Source organism: Chelonoidis abingdonii, chromosome 22 (assembly GCF_003597395.2).
Source record: "Chelonoidis abingdonii isolate Lonesome George chromosome 22, CheloAbing_2.0, whole genome shotgun sequence".
Taxonomy (NCBI): Eukaryota; Metazoa; Chordata; order Testudines; family Testudinidae; genus Chelonoidis; species Chelonoidis abingdonii.
The window spans coordinates 9,102,074-9,126,160 of NC_133790.1; the positions used below are offsets into that span (position 1 = coordinate 9,102,074).

The window sequence follows — 24,087 nt, forward strand, 5'->3', positions numbered from 1 at the left end:
CTCTAAAGTCTCAGGAAACATAATGGCACTTTCAGGATGTTCCGGGGTTGTTGTATTGGGTCCTCTCCTTTGAAATCATTGCACATGTGTTTACATGGCGGGGAGGTTGGCTGAAATGGGGCAGGGAATCAGAGCTGCATCGAACAGGCTAGTAAAGTGCCAAGCGCAGACGACGTGGGACATAAAATATTAGGAGTAAGCGGTGTGCTGAGGATCTCCTATTCTGGAAGAAATACGGACTCACTGGCTATAGGCAGAGTTGTCCCAGCCTTCCCCTCACCTAGCCATCACCTGTGGTGCCCATGAAGGCAAGGAAGGGAAAGCCTGGCTTTCCAACACCACAATCACTGCAACAAGCTGCATCAGAGCCATCGCTTATCCCTACTGCTTCTGAGACAAGGCACACCACAAACTGGAGGGACTGGGAGCCAGGGCAGGGAGGGAAAATGAGCGAGTGACTCCAAGTGAGGCCCCCGGGCAGGTGCAGCGCACTGTGAATCTGCTGGCTGTGGAGCTCTCAAGGACAGTCTGAGCCCATCTCAGATCACATGGTAAAACACTCCATCAGAATGGCCTCGCACTCAATAGCCACCGGCAGTAAAGAGAGGCCTGCATGAAGATCTGCACATCTTTGCTGAAAATGGCACAATTCCCTTTGCTTTCCTTCAGGGCTTGCCAGCTGAGGTTCCATGTGATGCAAACCTCACCTGGTGAGGCACAGGCCTGGCCCTCTGAGATGCCTCCTGTCCAGCTGGATGAATTCCACTGGGTAATTTTGAGGTGCTGGTGAAACATCACTCCCACTCTTCAGGACAAGAGGAATTTTAAAGAGCCAGGGCTGTAGGACAAGATTATCATCCTGCATGTCCAGTTAGAGAAATTGAGGCATGGTGACTTGTTCCAGGCTGCCTAATGAATCAGTGACAAAAGAGAGGCAAAACCCAGCAGCCTTTGTTCCCAGGGTCTTCCCTCCACCCAGCTGGCTGGACTGATACAAACCCCTCCTCCCCACCTTGGTTACGGAGGCTTTGTGCCCAGCAAGTACGTACCCAGCTCTGTGTTCTGCTGCGGAGCAGCTGCCTCCTCGTGGTTGGCCTCGTTAGCCATGGAACGGGTGATGCGGCCTTTGCGCCTGCCCTGACTGTTGGCAGTTTTACGCCCTTTGGAAGCGACGGCTTCTTTCTCGTCGTTATCCTCCCCGGACGTGTCATCATTCTTCTCCCTGCAAGAGCGGGGAAATCACTGGGTGATGGGATATATTTTGGGAGTTTGCAACGAGGGCACTTTGCCTGACTTTGGGTGGGTTGAGTTGTTGTTTTTTCCTGCAGATGGTTGCAGTCCCAAGAGCGCGCAGAGACCTGACAGAGACAGGTTTAATGCTGGGCCATTCGAATTTATCATCACCTCCTCCTCATTTATCTTCCTGAAAGGGACCTGCTGGTAAATGTTTAGGCAGCCTGGATATAATGAAGCCAGATGTTCTCCTAAGCCAAGTATTAAGCCCATTACAGATAGCTAGCAGTCTGCCTGCCAACCTTTCCCAGCAACAAATCCGGCGTTCCCTGCTAAGCCATGCTGTGCCAGGCACTAAGACAGGCACGGTTATAAAACTGGTCGAATCCCTTGAGCTGGAAGATCTCACATCGACATCAACACCGCAAAAGGTGAAGCCCTATGCTCCACTGCATCCTGAGTTCTGCTTTGACTCTAGGAGGCTCAGCAATATCTTGCAACAATAAAACAAACCCTGGTATCAAAGCTGCTTCATGGACTAATCGGCTTTATAAAGCAAGTCAGTGATTTCTTCTAGGCTCTCCAAGGATGTGGGGGAAGAGGGGAAATCTATAAAAGAATAGACTCGCTCCTTTGCTAGCAGCAGGTTTAGCCTGCTCTGTGCTAGGAGAAGAGAGAGGTACATGCAGCACATCCAAGGTAACCTGCAAAAGGATCACCCAGTACTGGGATCACTGCCCAGATTGTGCTGGATGCACTTCAAACCACTGACAACCCGCACCCCCTCCCCGCACCCCGACTCCTCTTAGTGCGCTTCTCCTTAAGGAGGGAGCACTGAGAGGATGCATTCCCAGCCCAGTGCACACGATGATCCCTAGGGGTGAGGAGCGGAGAGAAAGGAGAAAACTTGCTTACTTTGTCAGTTCTTCTTTGTCGTTTTCTGCTTCCTGTTTGTCTTCCTCCTTCTCAGCCTCCTTCTCCTTTTCTTTCTCTTTTTCATCCTTCTCCTCTTGGCTGCTACGGGGCATCTGCTGCTGCTGCTGCAAAACAAGGGACAATTAAAAAAAAAAAAAAAAACGGTTGAGGCGGATAAATCTTAGCACCTGGACTAAACCAAACAAGCGCATTTAAACAACGCTGAAGGGGTTGACCAAGAGGGGAAACAAACAACAAAGCGCTGCCTGAGCTACGGGGTGGATATCTGCAGTCAAGGGGCAGGCAGGGCTACTGCAGGCCAGGGGGTCAGAAAGCGTAATGCAGAGATCAGAGCCCGTTCTGGGTCTGTGCTTGGGGATCTGATCCAATACCCATTAAGGTGAAGGGAAAGGCTCCCACTGGCTACAAAAGCAAAGAGGCTGCCGAGGCTATGAACTACGCAACCCGTTTCAGGGCAAGTGATGCAGTGAATGCTGCGCAGGAGACGTGAACCTGACCCCACATCACCTGAAGAAGAATCAGCACAGCTGGACAGACACTTCATTTAGAAGCCATTACACCCATCTGCCCCAAACACAGCTAAGTGTGAGGCACCCACCTGCCTTTACTCTCTTTTAAGAGGGTTTGTGCAGGTGCCCATCAAAACTTTATCGGCACCACTCCCCCTCCCAGGCATTTCATGTTACCAAATGGGAGCTTTTCTAAAATGATAATATGATGCTGGATTCCATTTTGCAGCTGCAGGAAGACAGCAGGGGGACACCCGATTCCTCAGACCTCCTTCTGGCTAGCATCAAATGAAAGGAATTCCACAGAGACGTAGAAATTAGAGATGGACGTGATTTATTAAGCCATGCAGCTCCCCAGCTAATACAGGATTGTTTCCTATAGTAAATCCCCCCGGGCTTGGCCAGAGCAGCTTCCCTGGGGAAAGGATTCCACAGGCTGAAAGGAAGAACTCTCTAACTGAAGGGCTGATCCCTGATGATCGGTGCATCCTGCTTGCAGCTGCTAGGATGGAGCTTTATGGCAGAGGTGTGTGATTTGAACACAGCCCTCCCATGCACCAGCATTCTGCGTCAAGCGAACTCTTGGGCCCCAAAGGGTTAGTGCTAACTGAGACGTGCAGAGCTATCGAAATGGGCTACAAGAAGTGAGAGGAAAGCATTGTGTTCTTTCAGGCCTTGATTCAGCAAAGTATTGGAGGCACGTGCTTCACTTTAAGGATGCACTCACAACTTCAGTGCCTCTCTATTTGTGTGGGTTCAAATGGCACAAACCACACGGCAATCGTAAAGAGTGAGCCTGATTCTCTCCACTGCCTGCTGCCCTATGCTGGCATCTGCGCTTGCACAACAGGAGCATGAAGCCCAGCCAGATCAGAACGTCAGCCTGTCACGCCCGCGGGGCACTAGTGAATATGACGACACAAGGCATGAAGCAGCGAAGAATCAGACATAGTGACGAGAGAACTTCGAAAGGGTTGGAACTGCAGTTCAGAGAATACCCAATTGCTTTTCAAACCTTCCTCTGATCCACCAGAAGCTCTGCAGTCTGCAACAGGGCCTCCAACACGCTGTCTCAGAAGATTTCTGGGGCTGGTAAACCCAGATTAGCTGGAAGCATGGCTTCTCAGGACTGTCAAAGTAAAATGTCTCTAAGTATCAACTGCTTCTGAACTTGCAATGAATTCTGCATGGACTCGATGACCTTTCAAGGTCCCTTCCAGTTCCAGCAGATAGGTATATCTCCATATATTATCTGGTACTCACTGCAGAGAGGCAGGATCTAAAGGGTTTATATCAAGATCTGGGGACGGATACGATGCTCCTCCCTCCGGGGCGAGGGAGCCCCCTGAAAGGCAAAAGACGTTCTCTTGACCCAATTCACACAGCTGCTAGATGAATCAGGCAAGTTCAGAGAAGCAGTTCGGGTATTTAAATGCCGCATAATCAAATCAATACAGGAGATTTAGACTCGGACATCAATGCAAGCGTAAATAAGGAGGTCCTATAAGCAAGTGCTTCTATGCCTGCAGGGTAAAGCCAGAAAAATGCCCTTGTCTAGCTAAATCCCCAATGCACATACTCATTCATCCAAAAGATCACACTAGAGGAACTGCTGCCAATGCATCTGCATTGACAGGAAGCAGCAGTGGAGGGCGTTAGATGGCAGGAAATTGGGGGCGGGATCTTTCAGACCTCATTGCGGGTTAGCGAGAGCAGCCTGTATGGGTTTAAACTTAGTGTCATTCATTAATAATAACTACTGCTAATAATCTGTTGCATTCATTTCAAGGAGGCTGCTGCAGAAGTGGAACCCAATGCTCACGAGTGCAAAGCACTCTCTGCTTGCTGTCCTCAGGAACACCAAGAGGCCATTTTGTTGCTGGCAGCAAACACAAGCTACTTGCTGAGTAACTGCTACTGGGTAGCCACATGCGTCTGCAAGAGTCCCACTTGTGGCCATGGAGGCAACGCACCTGAAGGCATGGAGGATCTCTCGGGAGATGGCAACTGCACCACTTTATTTGGCTTTTCAACAGGGCCGCCCAGAGGATTCAGGGGGCCTGGGGTCTTCAGTGGTGGGGAGACCCCGCTTTGGTGGTGGGGGGTCCTTCCGCTCCGGGACCCATCACCGAAGTGCCCCGAAGACCTGCGGCAGGGACCCCCCGCTGCCGAATTATCACCTAAGACACAGCACTTCAGCAGCAGGTCCCGCTTTGGTGGTAATTCGGCGGCAGGGGGTCCTTCCACCCCGGTGTGGAAGACGCTCCAGGGGTCCGGGCTCCGCAAAAGTTTTCCGGGGCCCCCGGAGCGAGTGAAGGACCCCACTCCAGGGCCCCGAAAAACTTTCGTGCGGGCCCCTGCAGGGTCCGGGACTGGGGCAATTGCACCACTTGTGCCTCCTCCCTCCCCCACTGCCCTGCTTTTCAAAAGCGCTTGGTTTAAACTCAAATCCTGAAATAAAATTGAAATGCAAACACAGCAGCTACTGTTCTTCCTCCTGCTCCTTTGATGGCCTCTTGGGTTTGCAGGAAGCGTTCTCATAGCTAAAAGGAATCTCCCAACCTCCAAGGATCCAAGTCTCCAGAATGTGATGGGTCTGATTTACACCCACCAGAAGGCTCAGCTCAGACTGCAACCCTCCCTCTAACTCAGCTCCTCCTCCCGCACTGCCCTGGTCCCACCCCCTCGACACAACCAGTGTCAAATATTACACATGCCCAGCCCCTCTCCTGGCATTGCGGCAGGGAAGCCAGATTTCCCCACTACCCTCGGGCAGGTGGTTAAGGAAGGGAGCAGAGCTGCATGAGGATCATCCTGAACACAGCACATGGCAAAGACCAGGCTGACAGGGAAGGAGCGCACAACACAACAACATCCCTGGGTTGCATTAATGCTGCCCTGAACTCCGTGACCCTTTCTGAGTCACTGACGCAGTTTGCCAGTGAACTCTGGAGCTTGGGTTCGGCTTGGACAAAGAGCCACAAGATTAGCAAGACTCCCCGAGCTTTGAAGGGCCTGATGGTCTCCTGAGGAGAGGTGTCTGGGTCGGGTGGGCTAGGGCTTCTCATATGGTCAGAACCGGCACATTTACTTCCTATTAACCATTTCAGCAACGAGGCACAACGGGTTTTAAGGAAAAAAATCTTAGGCTTTTTTCAACCCTTTTTACTGCACTTTCCTGTCGTCCAGCAAATGGGGAGCAGACCTGCCTCCCTCTCCGTCGCAACAGGCTTAATTACACATGACGACAGCCCAGGAAGTGCAGATGCCAATGTGCCAGCAAGCATGTAAAAAGCCTGGACGGGGTGTTCCTCGCAGCTTCACACCCACTTGGGGTGAAAGGGGTTCAAGCAGCCACCAATTTTACCCCCCTGCCATGACTTCCCAGTGCTCCCCTAGAGGGCCTGCCTCTGCGCTATCCCACCGAACCCGTGCCATGGTGTCTGAGTGCAGACAGGACCCTGGGAGAATAAGGTGAACTAGATGAGGCCGTGCGCTCCCCCTTTGCTGCTCGGCTGCCAGGCGAGAGGGCGGGGTGTGCTTGTTTGGGGAGCTATTGTGGGAAGGCCAATGAAAAGAGGGGCCTTGTGTTTTTAACACCAGCCCACCACAGCTAGGCGTGCTCCTGGAGCTGGGTCAGTAACAGATCGGCACTGCTAGCCGGCTCTGGCTGCCCCAGCATCTCCTCGCCAACTTCCTTCCCTTGCCCTGATGATATACGAAGGGGCTTCCCTGTAGGGCTACCCAGCAGCGCTTCACTCTCCACCCAGAGTCACAGCAGCTTTTGGCAGCCCACAGCCCCTTGCACTGAGGAATCACCTGTCCACCCCTCCCTCCAGAAGGGCCCATGGACACTCCTCACTGCCTGGGATGGTGCAGGCAGGAATTCTCTAATACAGCCAGGAGAAGGCCTGCTCTGCCCTGGTCACACAACCTTAATTAACCTCCAGACCGATGCATTCCTTCCCGTGTTTGTGGGCGTTGGGAAACAGGCCTCTGTGCAGCAGATGGAATCCAGGATGCAGAGCAGAAGGCGCACTAGCTGCCACTACATCCGAGTGCCCATCTTCCACACTAAGGTCAACGATTAATGAGTGATCCAGGAGACGGGTCACCGCGCAGGCTAACAGCCCCTCCCTGCCAGACGAGTTCATGCCCTGAACACGTCTGTGACCACAACAGCAGCAAATTGGCTCCTGTTCCTGCAAAGACTCCAGCTTCTCAGCTCAAGGCCTCACTGATAACCCTGCCAGCCAGTGTGCGGCAAGCTACAGCGTCCATGCCTTGCTGCAGCCTCCCCCACCCCATCACTGGTTCCCCTCTGCTCAGGCTTGGTCTACATTTAGAACTTAGGCTGACCTAGCTACACAGGACGGGGCTGTGAGAAATTTTGCAGCTAGAGTGATGCAGGTAGGTTGCTCTAACTCCCACTGCAGAGGCAGCTAGGTCAACAAAAACATTCATTCCTCGTCCCGGTGAGCGCATCTCTGAGAGGTCGATTACCCAGCTGTGCTGAACCCCTTCGTCGATGTAGGAAGCACCAACGCGACAGTGGCACAGCTGCAGACCCACAACTGTATCGCAGTGGCCGCTGTAGTGTAGACATCCCCCGCAGCGTGCAAGCAAAGTGGGATGAAATTTACAAGCCAACTCCATCCCCTAGCCTGCTCACAAGAAGGGAGCCGCAGGCAGAGCCGAGATGGATGTGATATTACCATCCTTCCCCTCTGAACTGACACATACTAGGTGGGAACAACAGACAGGAAGGATGGTCTAGTGGCTAGAGCACTAGCCTAGGAGACCTGAGTTCAAATCCCTGCATTGCTACAGGCTTTCTGTGAGAGCCTGGGCAACTCACTTAGCTGTTCTGGGTCTCACAGCACTTCGCAGCATCACAGGGGGTGTGGTGAGGTGCCCAGAGATGGTGGCCATGGAGGTACCTTGGATAGATCAGCTCCTTCGGCCTTGACAATAGCCACACACGGAGTTCCTGTCCACGGCATCACAAAGCTGCATTCTTGAGGGAAGGCTTGTTATCCTCTTATCTTGTGTTTGCACTTATTCAAACCAGAGTGCTGTAATCCTGTACGGTAATTGCAGCTTTTCCACATAGTATCAGATTGGGATAGCACAGATGATACGATCGCTGAGCGCCAACGAGCAAAACCACAGGGTGGGACAGGAGCAAAAAGGCAAGGAAACACACCCACCGAAATGCACGCGCATGCGGACGCAGCCCGAAGTGAGTCCATGTCCCTCGCATCGCTGTGAAATAGGATGTGCATTTGAGTAATTTGATCCTTCGACAGAACAGAGAAACCCAACCTGTTGGAGCTTAAACAAGCACACACACAATTCCACTCTGGCAGCGCGTTTGTGGGGTATGTACACTGAAAAAAGGCTGTGACCGGATCTCCTTCCCTCCCAATGAAAACTGGCACCTTTTTTAAAGTTTGCCCCACCGAAAACTTTTAAGCAAGTCTGATGCAACGTCAGCAACAGCATTAACCTAGCATCATCTCACAGGAAAATGTATGCTTCGCCCCACTAAAAACATAAATAAAACAGCCAGTGGCGCCCCCTAGTGTCTGGGCTACCCAAATGGCAGTATTGCCCTAAGACGGATCAGAACAGCATAGGTGGACAGATGACCATGAGAACCAATACATCTTACGGTGGTTATTATTATGATGCCCCATCCCAACTGTAAAACAACATCAACATCAACATATTTCGCACAAAGCCACTGAGGAAAAATGCTACTGATTCATCTTGTAATCCTTCCCCTAGTCAGGAGGCCTCCTGGCTAAATGTCTCTTCAAATCATGCATTCCTAGCAGATCTCTTACTGAAATTATTTATTCCCCATGCTGTGAATCCGCTGCAGCAAAAGGAATGTCAGGAGCCGTCAGCAGAGCCCCGGAGTGCAGTGAGACACCCACCAACTAGCCTGCGAAGGAACCTTGGGGTACGGCCATACTGACGGATGCCACGTTTCCCACCAAAGCAGTGAGCATCACGCTGAAACCCAGCAAGCCCTGGCTGGGAACAGAGCACCGAGGAACCTGGAGAGGTTGAGCCCATGCACTGCAGCACAGTGCAGATGCAAAACAGGAACTGCCAGAGTAAGTACTTGGAGCACTCCAAGAATGTGGACACCTCCCACTAGCACCGTGAAACCCGGGTCCCAGGGTTCTCGGCACTGCACAAATGCAGAAAAGACAGATCCTTATCCAGAAGCCCAAATTGAAAACCACAAAGTAAAACACAAGCAAAGCAAACAAAAGACTTGGAGGGGAAAATAAAGGGATCTGCGCTGTTGGCGCTCTCCATGGCAAAACTACAAAAGGAAAGGATGGGCCGAAGAGCTCTCAGCACAGCGAGTCACAGCTCCTCGCCCAAGGCACAACTAGCCCTAGAAGTATATCTTCTAGCACTGGGTGACATCCAGTTTTCAGGGACACTATTCCACAATCTCTTCGCCAGGAAATATTTCCCCGATATCCAGCCCATCTGCTTTATCTAATCCCAGTGCCCTCCGGCGAGAAGCGGCAAGTGGTGCTGGGGGTTAGCGTGTGGCCTCTCTCATCGTAGGGTGGACGATCCCGATGGGCACAGAGTGTTTCCAAGGGTGGGCAGCAGCAAAATTAACTCCTGGAAGCTCAAGCATCCATCTATCCAGGGTACATTTCTGTATATCTGAGCCCCTCCCAGTGTGACATATGTATCTTCATAACACCCCCGAGTGGCACAGCAGGGCTCCTGTCCCATTACAGAGATGGGCCATGAAGCACAGGGAGGCTACGTGATGTGCCCAAGGTCCCACCGGAAGGTTGTGGCAGAGCAGGGACTTGCAGGTCTCTCGGGACCTAGGCTAGCCCTCTAACCCCTGGACCCATCCTTCTCTAGCATCGACGCTGGCGCTTATCATTCCCTTCAATCCCTCCTGTTTATTGAAATCAGCTTCACACGTGAGAGGAGCACTGCTCTCCAAGCCCCGGGGTGCGGGCTGATGTTCCCCGGAGCCCTTCCTGCCCTGCACTGCCGCCTGGGCTGCACAGTAACTATAAACAGCTGCTCACCTTTGTCCTCATTTCCCAGAGGACTCTGATTAGCTCTAGACAGCACAGAACTGGCAGCCTTTCCTACAAGCCGTGTGCACCTCCAGTTAACTCGCCTTCCAGGCAGGGACAGCTCACACCCACCCACTGGAATCGCCAGCCAAAGCTCCCCCATGCCCTCCCCAGCAGCTCTCTTATCTTTACAATAAAACACACCCAAATTACACGCCGCCCCCAGCAGTCAGGCGGGAATCGGCCCTGCCAACTCCTTTGGGCTCTAATGTCATGAGGATTTCGTGGGCTGCGAAGCTCTGGCCCCTGTGGAGCTTTCACTGCTCACCAGCCCCTCTCTTTCCCTCCTCTCGTAGTCCCAGCTCCCGAGGCAGCACTCGCTTTCCCTGAGCAGCGAGGGGCTCCTCACTGCACCCCTCCCTGTCATACATGCTCCCAGCCAGCCGTGGGGAGGGAAAGGTGCAGCTCCTCCCACTCCTCTGTTTACTTCCTCCCAGAGCCAGCAGCTGCTAGGATCTGGCGGGAGGCCGGAGGAGGAGGGGTGGGGAGCAGGCTTTGTGCATTCAGCTTCCCCCCCCACCCTGGCCCCAGAGAATGAGGAGGGGCTTCAGCCCCCTCAAGGGGCGAGCGTCCCTCTCGTGGAGCTCGGCACCTCAACGAAGTCCTTTCGGTCGGTCCAGTCATGGAGGTTTCCCTGCTCTCGGAAAGCTCCAGCCAGATTCACAGGCACCACGCGGGAGCCAGGCCCAGCTCGCAGGCAGCAGCCCCCGCTTGGAAGGACGGCAGCCTCTCCCCACCGGCTCCCCGAAGCACTTACTTCCAGCTCCATCCTGGACCCTGCCTCGTGCGAGCTGCTGCTCCCGTACAGCCCCATGGCCAGCTCCCGGCACTTCTCGCCCACCCTCACAGCCCTGCCAGCCGGGCGGGGTGCGTCTACATTCTCCAGCTCGGGAGGCTTCCTGACGATTTGCATAGTTAAGCCGTAAACTAACCACAACATTCCTCTTACGATTTTGCAATCGGCTGGAATAACGTGGTCGCGCTAAGTCGGGCTGATGAATCATGATCTATAAACCACAGCGCTCGTCACCGGGGCTCAGGGCTGGCTGCAGCCAGCGTGATTAATCTCGGGGGATGCCAGGGTTAACTTACAGCCTGTTGCTATTTATTTTCCAAGCTTTCGAGCCTCCGGAGAGTTCCTGTTCCTGGCTTCTCCTTCTCTCCCCTCCGCCCAGCGGGGCCGAGATACTTGAGGCCATGGCACTACGTCAAGAGGATCAAGACAATTCCTCTGCCACGGACAGGAACCTCACAGGCTAGAGGGGATTGTGTATGTAACCCCGGAAGCGTGGCCTCCTGCACCTTGCATCCAGGAGACACTCGTTCTCCAACAACCTCACTCAGCCCCCTAACCCCGCTCAATGGAGTCATCAAAACCCCCAGCAAAGAACACTGCACAGCTCCGCTCCCAACCCTGCCCACTGACTCAGTCTTTATCATTTGAATTATCGAGGCACCTAGGGCCCCAGCTGTGTTAGGGGCTGTACAAACACAGAACAAGAAGATGGTCCCTGCCACAGAGAGGCTGTTCCTTCAGTCACGCTCTGTCAGGTGAGAGCCTTCTCCTCTGCAGCTCCCGCTGCCTGGAATGCTTTCCCTGGTGCCTCTGTTGGTTTACCCAGGACAGGCCTTCCCCCTATCTTTCCCCTCGAGATGCCCTCTCCAGGAGCACAAGAGCCTTCTCTACCATGTCAGCCTCTGGAAGTTCCACCCTGTCTTGCCAATGCTCCCACCCCAAGCCCTGCTGCTCTCCCCAGTGCACATCTCTCTCCCTCCACGACTATGTCATGCTGCAGAGTATCTAAAGTTGCACACTCTACAGCGCTGGAACTCGGGGGAAAAGAGTGAAACCTCTGATCCCTTCCCCCAGTTGTGGTTATACAATCACAGGGTGGCCCAGATGTGAGTTAACGATGATTTATGAGGCCTCACTGTTCTGAGACACCCCCCCGACATAGCCTTCCTTGTGGAGTGGGCCAAACAGAGTTGGGTTTTTTTAATCCCCACTGATTTTTGCTGGTCAGGCTTGTAGCAGGGTTCACTCATCTGCTCACAAGGCCAAATTCTTCTCCAGGAAACCTTTCACATGGCCACTAGCACTGCTGGTACATCACAGCACCCCAGATTCAGAGCTGCAGGTGTCCTGCAAGACCCTCCATGCACCTACCGCAAGGCTATTCAGGCTCCCAGGCGGCTGTGGCAGACCTAAAGCGAGACATTCCCCACAAAAAGCAAAGGAGGATTCATTTGCATGAGCCATGAACAATGTACTTGCTGAAATATGACCCCCTGAAGAAGGCTGCGCCTGCCCCAAAGAACCCCCGATTCCAGGGTTTGCTTTGCTGACCCACACGCAGCTGCCAGCACAAGTTAGCGTTTCCGAGGACAGGACTTTGCAGCATGAGGTCTCAGCAGGTTAGCGAGGGATAAAAGGTACATTTGGGTGTGGAATGAGGAAGGTGTTTCACAATCAGTTGAGAGGCAAAATGAATGTGCGTGTGCGCACACACACACACGCGTGTGCCCCCCAATGCCACGAGCAGGTGAAGCACTTACCCTCAGAGAGGCTTCCCCCTTTGTTTCACTGTGCGACTTCCACCGTCTCTTAACTCTCAATATACAGTACTAGTGAGTTTGCACACGAATCACTACACTGACTCCCAGCACTGCTCAGAACGCACAGCTCTCCCACTTCCATCCGTTCTGGACACAGCTGGCTGGAAAACCCAGTGGGGGAAGAGAACTCACAAATATCTGTAAGAAACTTTCTCTTTCTTTTATTCCTCAAAACATCCCCCCACATCAGCACCGCCCAGCTCTAATCCCCACCCATAGCTCCAGCAGCTCCTCGGATCAGTCCCCGTTCTCCTCCTCCTGTGGCTCTCCAAGGAAGACTTGCACCCCATCTCAGTTACTGTCCTGATCTCGCCGTGGCACAGACCAAGCCTGCAGGGCGTGATACAGCACGATTAAGCTAAACCCCTGCACCTCTCTGCATCCCAGATAATACTCAATGGATCTGAGGGCCTGGAGCTTCAATGCATCCTGGGGAGATCAGGCATGACCCCCCTCCCCCCCCAATTTGGCAATGAACAAGATATTGCACCTCCTCACAACAGCTCTCGCCCTGAAGAGAAGCCGTGAGCCAAGCGAGCTCATTTCATCACCTCTCCGACTCATCCCACGACACCTTGGGCAGCACAGTACTAGAATATGTTTCTAGTATTAATAAAGCGTGGCTTTTACAAACATCGCCTTGGGTTAAACGTTCTGTGCTCTCCACAGCACTGCTCGGACACTAGTGAAACCTCCTTCCTCCCTGAGACAATACCGCCTTCCAACCAACTCTGTTCTGACAGCGACTTCTAAAAGCATCCCAAAGCTCAGACAAACCCTCTGACAACCCAGTGCACTTTTCTCCCCTGTTTTTTACAGCTCTGTCTGGGGAGTGTTTTCACCCCCTCACAGCCCTGGAGACTGGATTTTCCTTTGGGTGACTTCAGAAGAATGGCTCTGACTGTGTTTCCCATTTGCATTTGGTTGGCCAACAGGCTTGCTCTGGGGCCATCGCATGTGACCAGAGCGACATAAATTTAAAGAGAGTTCAGAGACAAACTTAAGGCAAAAGGTTAAAGGGACCCGGGCACGGAAACACCAGGAGGCCTGTGGTTGTCTTTTCTGCATGAGCCTGAGGTGTCTGTGTGGGGGGACAGCACCAGCCTTATTAAGGAACCCACTCTATGGGCCACATTATGTATGGCCCTGCTTGGGTACAGAGAATCCCAACCCCTCAGGGCACCCACACAGAAGGCAGCCATAGACTCCAACTCGAGACGACTGCTACTGACTTCAGTGGGTACTTTGCCCTGGCTGGTCCCTTTGCAGGATCAGGCCCATAACATGGCTGAAGGCACTGGAGCTGCCAGCTGGTGCTGCCTCGTAGGAGTTACTGCAGGGTTATGGTGTCTGCCCTCTCCCCCCTGCACCCACGAACGCTGCCAGGAGAGCCCTGGCTGCACCTTCGAAATGGTGCAGCAAGTCCTGTCGCTCCTTGTGCTCACTCCAGTGCTTCCCAACTCTGCTACTTCAGCCGTGCACCTCCTTCCTGTCCCCACCTGGATCTGCCACAGACAAGACATCGTTCACTCTCCAGTCAGTGGCGTGGCACAGCCTGCTCCACGGCAAACAGCATGTGCATCTTGTACCTTTAATGGGACAACCACATGTTATCTCTTGCAGTTAACATGAGCAGGCGTAACTTGTGTGCATGGAGAGGAGAAGGTGAACCTACCAATGCAGATGCAAGAACCTCTGTCAGGCCCCTCTTCTAACCACTAGCAAACTGCCAGCAGCCCACGATGTCTCCCCTAAAGCATCCTTGGATTGTGCCGGTCGACATTACAGCAGAGACGGGGCAGAGACACTTATGACAGCAGCTTGATGCCAGGCAGCCGCTGCAAACAGCATCAGTCAGACCACAACCCACAGGCAGCCTCCGCAGACAGGATGGATATAGAGCACAGGGTGGATGGCTGGGGGTTATTATTGTTTTTAGAGTATATATGTATCACATGACCACCACCCATGGCCCAAAGTCTTCACTGTAATTGTCTGGAATGCCCCAATCCCCACAGACTGCAGAGCCTCACATCTCATTACCATACTTGGCACCCTCCGCTCATGGGAAAAACCTCAAATCAAAGCATGCTATCACCGACCCAACATGCAGAGAATGAGGAATAGCTGGCCGGTGCTTGGCTTTGATAACTGCTGTCCTGAGCCTCCATCTGAGAGAGCAACCGTCGAAACAGAATGAAATCAAAGAGCTGGGTTGTAGATTCCATAAGGAAAACAAGTGCATAAAAATATGCATGGTCAAGGACTGGCCTAATTCTGCTGAGAAGTCCTAGCAAATAAGAATAAGCTATGGAACGTGATGCTTTGCTAGTATGCAATGGAACTGTAGAGAACTACATTTTTGTATGGTGGCTAATTGTCATAAGACATGGAAAAGGCCTATAGCAGTCAGTAGAGTGTAACGACTTTCCTATAGGTACTTTGAACTGTCCTATAGAATTTGATAGAAGATCTTGCTACAGGATGGTTAAAAAATCCCCAGCAAACTCTTCAGAAAGGAGATGATTCTCCGTGGATCAGGTGTGTCTCACAGTACTTGTGCCCCCTGTTGTATCCACTTGTGGACTCGTCTTATACTTGCATTACAAGCTCTGCCGGACTGAGCCTGCCTTTGTACAGCACCTCGCTCACTGGAGCCCTGGTCTCTGACCAGGGTCCCTTGGTGTTACCGCAATACAAACAACAGTAGAGTCTGTAAGGCTTAGAGTGATTTCTACAGAACCTTGTCAATTTGATCCCTCTTAAGTTCTCCCAGGCTTTTCCATAAGAGGGTTGGTTTCTCTTTTGGGTTGCTGCTGATTCTGTTTAAAGTGAATCGATTGCCTGTGAAGTCCCAAGAGACTGGAAGCAGGATAGGGATTACCATATTTGTACATGGGGATGGAGGGCAGCCCACACTCACTGACCCAGTCAGGATATGGATTTTTCTCCTCTTCTGTGGTTTGCCTTCTCACCCACTAACTGTCTTCCGATGTGTCTTCTGCCTGCAGCCTCACAAGCTGCCTGTGCCACTCCCCTCTAGGAATTCTGTAAACAGATCACTAGCGAAAGATGTCAGATTGACAATGCTGGGGGCAGAAGTCCTATATTCACCCACAGTGCAGGCATGCCTAGTACAAACAAACCACCAATGTTCTTGCAGAAAATCCCTCTCTAGGATTCCCATCAAGGCCTGCTTTGGAAAGCAGATGAACAGTTACACAAAATGCTGGAATATTTCCCTTGTTCCAGAGCTATTTACAATCCCAAATCTGTCAAAAACAACACACCTCAGAAAACAACTTTCCCCTTTAGGTACCCAGCAAAGACCAGAGCCTGGTGTTCTGTGTCTCCCCTACAAAAGGGAAGATAACCACAATGCTAAAATCCTGAACTCCCTGTTGGATTTTATAGTCAACAGGACTACTTGTGTGGGTACAGGTTTGTACCCTTAGAGAACATCTTGAGTGCTGCAGCAGAAATACCGGAGCCTGAACTCACGCGTGAACAGGGAAAGAAAGAGCTTTTCATTTTATAGGCACTGAGTCCGTGGATGCTCCCACGGAAAAAAAATTACAGTGTGCTCAGCACCCACTGGCAGCCAGCTCCCCCCACTTCCCCCCTACTGGTAGCCCCACTGATCAACTCCTCCCCTCCCTCCCAGCGCCACCCGTCTGCTGTGGGTCAGCTGTTCTGTGGTGTGCAGGAGGCGCTGGGAGGAAGAGGGAGAAGCAGAGATGGGGCGCTCAGGGGAGGGGGCGGAACTGGGCAGAAAGAGGTGGAGTGGGGGCAGGAAGATGCAGGGCAGAGGTGGGGGATTTGGGGAAAGGGGTCAGGTGGGGCAGGGCTGGGGCAGAGCAGGGACAGGAAGAGGTGGAGTGGGGTGGCCTTGGAGGAAGGGGTTGGGTGGGAGTAGGGTACGGGGCGGAGCAGGGGGGTTGAGCACCCTCAGGTCCTGGAGGAAGCTGGAGCCTGTGTTTCATTTCACTCGTAAGAGGTTTTCCACCACATATGTAATTAAGCCACACCAAAGTGCCTGTCTTGGCTGGATGTTCTTCAGCAGGGTTGGTAGCGTTGCTGTAGCTGTGTTAGTCCCGGATACGAGAGAGACTAGGAGGGTGAGGTCATATCTTTTATCGGACAACTTCTGTGGGCAGAAGGTACAAGCTTTCGAGCGACACAGTGCTCTGCTTCAGGTGTGGGGAAGGAGGTGGTGTCTGACCTAACTACAAGCTGGGACAGATTGTGAAGCAGAAGGGCTCTTTCGATACTTGTCCTCAGGGGAAGCCTGCACACCTTCAAACCGCAAGCCTGGGAACGTAAATTCAGAACTCTGCCAGAAACCAAAAGCCAGAGACTTCACAGGGACACTGGTTTTATGGCTCATTAAAACAACCTGTAACACACCGCACTGCCTGCTACCCTTAATTACCCACTTCAAACCCTTTATGCTTAACAATCTAACCCCCAATTGCCCAATTCATTTCAAGCCATCACCTCCCACCTTGACCCCTTCTGCCTAAAAATCTGCCCCAACTTGTACGTAGCTCAGACACTGCTCCCTTCCCCAGGCCTGAAGACAAGCCCTGTGTCGCTCAAAAGCTTGTACCTTCCACCAACAGAAATCGGTCCAAGAACAGATATGATCTGATTGAACAGCACTTTGCATCAATGCTTTCAAAGGATGAAGAACTGCGAGTTCTCCAGGCTTCCCTTCCTGCCTCCAGTAGCACGGTGCCCCCTGATAGACGCAGCGATGTTGATGTAAGTCGCCAGCGTCGACCAGTCCCCCAGATCCCTCATGAGACTCCTCAACATCCTCCTGCTACTTTTGCGCTGCCAGCTCCTTGCTAGGCAGTAAATAGACACCCCCCCACCCCCGGAACACATACTAACCCTTCCACAGTGGCACAGTCTGACTTGAATTTTCTCCCAAATATGGCCATATCATTCTTATTTAATTGCCAAACAATGTGGCTGGGTTAATGGGAATGTGTTTAGGGCATTCTTTTTATTGTGTTTGGAAAACGTTGGATGAGTTATTGAAATGGAGGAGAAACTGTAGCACAAGACGGGGGGGAGGGTTGGGGAGAGATGCGCAGGGAGGGGGGTGAAGACACATTTCCATGAGTGTGCTCGAAGGACGTTGGGGGAGGCACGAGCCCAGAGTGGCAGGAAACCAGAGCTGATGCACTAAAAGCCAAGTAGCACATTCAGGATTCCCGTAAGGACTTGATGTAAAGTAATATTGGATTTTGAATGTTCTCCTTCAACCAGATCCCTCGTGGCATGCACCGTCCATTTCATACCCACTCACGCCTCATTTCTAAAGCCTGCTTGAACAGCAGAGTATGTCTCCACATTTCAGTTACCACCACCTACCTGCTGAACCCACGGGGCGCCCCCCATCACTGGAATATCTGGGGCCCTTACAAGCTTTACCCCTGTGAGCTGGGGAAGTGCTATTATCCCCATTTCACAGACACAGAGGCGCAGTGACTCCCCCCACAGGAAGTCTGCGGCAAAACAGGAAATTGAACCCTGGTGCCCAGGTCCCCAGCCAGCACCCAAACTTCAGCACCAACCATCCTTCCTCCCTGCATGATTCTTTGTTTGAAGTCAGACTGCAGCCGAAAAATGCCAGATTTACAAGCCTTAGCTCACTAAGAGAACAGGTCAGCAACAGTGCAGGCTTCTCCCACACCGCCCCAGAGCACACCTCCATCCTGACCTGCAGAAACCATCTCTAGGGGTCACAGAGTAGATCAGTCTCCATGGCCAGTTCGAACCTTTGTGAAGAAAACAGATTTTTTTTTTAAACTGATTTCTGGATCTTCACCTATAAATGGTGAGATGATTTTTCCCTGGGATGTTATATTTGGGGGGGGGGGGGAAAGAAAGGAGTTCTGATGATCCATAAAAATGGGATATTTATTTGCCAAAGCATAAGGTTTTCCCTGGGGTGGGAGAGGAGGGGGGAACCCTTGCAATTTGCCTCAATATAAGGATGAGCCTACTCTGAGTTGAAGAAGATGTGTAGGTGGTGGCTTCCCCAGAAACAGATATGTTTCCCTATCAGAAGTGGTGGCTTCTAAAAGCTCTGAGTCATCCGGTGCCATTAGTTTCCAAGTAAAAATTCCCAGTGGGGATTTTGGCTTAAAAACAAAATGGCCCCATCTGGCCCTCTGCCTCGAGCAGAAACATGTTGCTCTCTATGAGGAGTAACTTTGACAACAAAAGTTCAGTTAAAAATTCTGAAGTCTGTGGCTCCGACAAGGGATTCGGTCAAACACAAACGGCCTGCCCGTCAGGATCCATTACCGTGCTCCAGCGCAAGAGGATTACCTGCCTCTATGGAAAGTGAGCTAGGTCTGGGACTTGATCCTGAGCACCTTGACTTCCTTGTGAGAGAGGTCCTACATGCTGCACGAGCCTGGGAATTGGCAAACCAAACCCAAGCTGGTGATATTAAACTGGTTACTGAGGCCCTCCCAGCCCCTAACACGGCAGGTTCCGAGTCCCTCACACAAGTAACTGTCACCTACGTAAGTAGTTTCGTTAGCAGTGAGGCAAAGCACTCGGGCGCTCACTCAACTTTAAGCACATGCTTAAGTCCCACTAAAGGCAGCGTGTCCCATTCCCACGCTTTGCAGACAAGGTACTGTGCGAGTACTGCTTACAGGATGGACCCGGGGCTCTGATATTGTATTGAAAACTTCTTCCTTTATAGCAACGAAAGGTTTAGGGGAAAAAATGGATCTGAGAAACTAAGGAAAGGTAAATTTAAGATTTATGGGCCAGATTTGTAAAGATATTTAGACACCCAATCCCATGATTTCAATGGAAGCGAGGTACCTAGATCCCGCTATATATTCTTCATGTAAACAACTTGTTGATCTTAGGGTCAGATCCTTGTCCGGTATAAATCGACCGAGCTCCTGCTGACGTCTATGGTTCCATCGATTTACAGGAGGATCTTGCTCTTTATAAGTAATCTTGAGCCATGGAAGTGCGCTGACAGGACAAGCAGGTGAAACGAGCGAGGATATGAACTCCTAATATGCCTTACGTCTATCCATCCAATAAATGGAGTCAGACACACACAACGTAAGGAAAGTTTGCCCAACATGCCATGTCTCTGCTGCAGATATTTAATAGCTCAACAGTTTAACAGTCTGTTTACGTAAAATGAACGGCGTGTTTATAAAGTCAGAGCTTGTGTTGTTCCTTCACATTACTGCAGTGACCACGAGGGACAAGAAATGGGTTTCTTTTGGGTGCGGGACAATACTGCAATTGCTTTTTTGGCAGAGGGCAGGGGAGGGTGGGCATGGGAAAATGTTTCTCAGGCCTGGCAAGAACTATTCGAGCTGCCCAAGGGCCAAGGTCATACAGTGAGTCACTCGTAGTCACTTGGAACAGGACTTCTGGCTCCAGCTCCCTGCTTTATTCACTACAACATGCCGGCTCAAATGTCACTACATAGGGGAAAATACAGCCGTGGTCTCCTGCGCAGTACGGATGGGCAGTTTGTTTTGCTGTCAGTGGAGAGGATACAGAATGTTCATTAGCTCTGACACTTTCGAGGAAGCAGCTTTCACTGTGGAATATCTGAGTGCTGACTGCAACACCAAGCAGGAGTCATGACAGCATATCCTGTGGGCCTGCCCAGGGACTCAGCGTTGGGGGGTTTACATTTAGCCAGATGACTTCATTTACCTCTGAATCATCCTGGCCATGGCAGTTGGCTTAGTTAGCAGCTGATCTACGAAACTGACCCCGAGCCCAATATCCTGATTGATACACTTTGGACGAGGCGTGAGGAGAAACATCACAGGCACCCTCTTACTGTCTGAGTCAACTGGTGACCTTCAACAGCCGGACAATCCACTGCATCCTGACACTGCCCCACCTGCCTTCTTGCAGTTGGAGGGGGGCTTTCATTTAGGGCTTGTCTGTGCGAGGAAACTGACTGGCACAGCTACTGCAGTTACTAGCGTGTTGTAGCTTCTCAGGTATACTCCTCTGGCTAGGCACTTGATTCTGGAATAAAAGGGACTTTATGCTACAGTAACTAGGCTGTATGGAGTAATTTGTAATGGAATTAAGTCATTTTTATTCCAAAACAGAGCACCTACATGGGGAAGTTAGGCTGGAATAGCATAATAGTTATTCGGCTAGAGCTAAGCCAGTCAGATTCTCCACGTACACAAGACTGCAGCAATGGGTTCCCTCATACCATGAGGTGAATTTGAAGCTGAGTAAGTCATTGAAGGAGACTGTGTCTTGGAAGTCCTGAAGAGTTTATACCTCCACCCACACCCCCCATGCATGTGTGCCTGCATGTAAATTTCAGTTCAACCTGGTGTATGCTTCTGTTTAGCAACGTGTATAGTAACATGTGATCGGATTTTTTAAAAAAAGTTGCAGAGTGATGATGAAATTATATATTAGAAACCTGTGTTTTTGAAAAGCTAAAAAATTCAGACTCATAGAACCACAGAGTTAGAAGGGACCACAAGGATCATCTGGTCTAACCCCCCCACCAAGATGCAGCATTTGAGGCGTCTAACCCATCCAGGACATCTGTTGGAGGCTCCAGCCTCCTTTTGCAACCCTCCAGCTAAGGAGCGTCCATGACTTCCCTAGGCAGTCTGTTCCATTGTCCTACTGTTCTTACCGTTAGGAAGTTTTTCCTGAAATTTAATCTAAATTTGCTATGCTGTAGTTTGAACCCATTGCCTCTTGTCCTGCCCTCTGTCACAAGCGAGAATAATTTTTCTCCATCTTATTAAGGCAGCCTTTCAAGTATTTGAAGACCCTTATCATATCCCCCCCTTAATCTCCTCTTTTCCAAACTACACATACCCAGTTCCTTCAGCCTTTGCTCACATGGCTTGCGTTCCATCCCTTTGATCATCTTTGTCGCTTGCCTCTGGATCCCCTCCAGTTTCTCCACATCCTTTTTATATATTGGTGACCAAAACTGGACACAGTACTCCAGCTGAGGCCTAACCAGCACCAAGTAAAGCAGTACAATCACCTCCCGTGATTTGCCTGCTGTGCCTCTGTTAATGCAACTTCAAATTGCATTTGCTTTTTTTGCAACAGCATCACATTGCTAACTCATATTGAGGCTGTGATCCACAACTCCCAGATCCTTCTCAGCTGTCCTGCTGCCAAGCCAGTTATCCTCCATTCTGTATTTGTGCATTTGGTTTTTCTTCTCTAAGCGTAGCACCTTACATTTGTCTTTGTTGAGTTTCATTTTGTTGTCTATAGCCCAGTTCTCCAATTTATCAGGATCCCTTTGAAATTTAGCATTACCTTCCAAAGTGTTGGCAATCCTCCCCCATAGCTTTGTGTCATCTGCAAATTTGATCAGTATGCTCTGTATTCCTACATCCAGGTAATTGATAAAGATGTTAAACAACACTGAACCCACTACAGATCCCTGTGGAACCCCACTTGAGACCGCCCTCCAATCTGACATTCCATTCATAGTCACTCTGTTTGCAGTTGTTAACCAATTATGTATCCACTTAATGGCAGTTCCATCGAGCCTGCATTTCTCCAGCTACTTATCAGAATGTCATGTGGTACTGTATCAAAAGCCTTGTTAAAGTCCAGGTATATTATGTCCACTGAATTCCCCCTAACCACTAAACCAGTTATCTTGTCAAAGAAGGAAATCAAGCTGATTTGGCATGATTTGTACTTGGTAAATCCATGCTGGCTGCTAGCGATCACCCCTTCAGGTATTCGCAAATTGAATGTTTTAGACATTGCTCTAGTAGCTTCCCAGGTATCGAGGTCGGGCTGACTGGTTATAGTTCCCCAGGTTCTCCTTTCCCCTCCTTTTTAAAGATGAGCATCACGTTAGCCCTGCTCCAGGCTTCCAGGACCTCTCCCATCATCCCTGAGTTTGCAAATAATATTGCCAGTGGCTCTGAGATTGCTTTAGCTAATTCCTTCAGCACCCTGGGGTGAATAGCAGAGGCACCGCTGATCTGAATTCATTCACATTAGTCAGAAGATCTCTGACGTGTTCTTTACTTATCTTGATCTACATCCCTCTCCCTTTATTGTCTATGATAACTTCACTAGTCATCTATCTGGTCACATGTACTTTTTCGTGTGAAGACTGAAACAAAGTAGGCATTAAGCAGCTCTGCCTTCCTATCATCCTCTGTTACCAGCTCACCTTCTCCATAGAGCAGAGGACACATACCATCCCTGATTTTTTTTTGTCTAACCTATTTGCAGAACGCCTTCTGGTTGTCTCTAACATTTCTTGCCAGCTGTAACTCAGTTTTTGCCTTGGCTTTCCTGACTTTGTGCCTACACGCTTGCACTATTCCCATTATACTTCCTTGGGGACATGCCCCTCCGCGCCTGGATGGATCCCTTTTGGTTTTTAGATAGCTAAAAGGTTCCTTGTGCAGCCACGCTGGCCTTCTGTGGCTTTTCTCTTTCCTCTGTGTTGGAATAGCTTAATGTTGAGCCTCCTGTATTACATCTTTTAGCAACTGCCAGCCCTCTGACTCTTTTTCTTCCTAACTGGTCCTTCCATAGGATCCTGCCTCCTATTTCTCTGAGCTGGTTGAAATCTGCCTTTTTGAAATCCAGTGTCCTTGGTTTGTTGTTGTCGTGTTCTCCTTTCCTTAGGATCTTGAATTCTTTCACTTCCTCCCAAATTCCCAACCATCTTCCCCTTTGCAACTAATTCATCTCTGTTGGTCAAAACCGGATCAAATGGATGACTCCCGAACTGTTTCCTAAACTTTTTGAATCAGAAAGTTGTTCCCTACACATGCTAAGAACTTGCAGGACATATTATGCTTTGCATATTATGTAACAGTCTTCCAACAGGTACCAGGGAAGTTAAAATCCCGCATTAAGACAAGCTCATGTGTATTAGCTAAGCTTGTTATCTGCTTGTAGAACACCTGACAAAACACAGACAAAAAGACAGTATGTAATTCACTTTGTACTCTATCTTGGGTTAAGGTATTAAGACTCTAACTTCAGGATTACGAATTGCCCTTAAATTGTTAAATGATCCAGTGCTGAAAGGCCAGAGGGCACTGCAGTGTGATTTTTTAAATTGAATTCAAAGTCATTCTTTTAGAGAGTGTTAGCATGTTGGTGGGCGGGCGGGGAGTAGGAATGACAGTATATCAGATTTGCTCACTTTTCTCTCATTCTAGTTTGGAAAACATACCAACCATTGAGCCCACATTCTGAATTAGAACACCAACCTTCTTGGTCTTATTATGTAGAGCCTGCGAAGTCCCTGACTGCAGCAAGAGCTATTTCAGCAGTAAATAGCAGCTTTACGAGGAATATCCTTTGGCAGGGGACAATCGGCCAAAGCAGCTATGGGAATTTTTAAAATTTATTTTCTAATAACTAGACCACAATGACAGTCTTGACACTAGAAAATCTCATTTCATGTCATAATTATCTCCTACCCACCCTGGGCTCCCCTCTTTCCTCAAAGCAAATAAAACCACCATTATTGCCTTCTCAAAAACACAGAGCAACTAAAGACCCAGCTGAAATGCGAATTCTATCCGAATTCAGCTGCATGCTCGGCTACAACAAACACTAAATTTCTTTTTTTTTCCTCTACTAAATCCCAGTTTCTCATGTTCAAA

General features: G+C 50.5%; 1 protein-coding gene across 19 annotated transcripts in view; it reads right to left on the reverse strand.

Moving 5' to 3' along the window:
• NCOR2 (nuclear receptor corepressor 2) overlaps positions 1-24,087 on the reverse strand; it is a 428,298-nt gene that overhangs the window by 107,387 nt on the left and 296,824 nt on the right. For 16 of the 19 annotated variants that reach the window (XM_075060010.1, XM_075060008.1, XM_075060007.1 and 13 more), the window contains 2 exons: positions 2,149-2,273; positions 1,050-1,222 (listed from right to left, as the gene is read on the reverse strand). In XM_075060010.1, the coding sequence (XP_074916111.1) occupies positions 1,050-1,222; positions 2,149-2,273 (298 nt within the window). Of the gene's footprint in view, positions 1-1,049; positions 1,223-2,148; positions 2,274-10,568; positions 10,740-24,087 lie in introns of those variants that run through there. The other 3 variants (XM_075060015.1, XM_075060014.1, XM_075060000.1) reach the window with 3 other exon arrangements.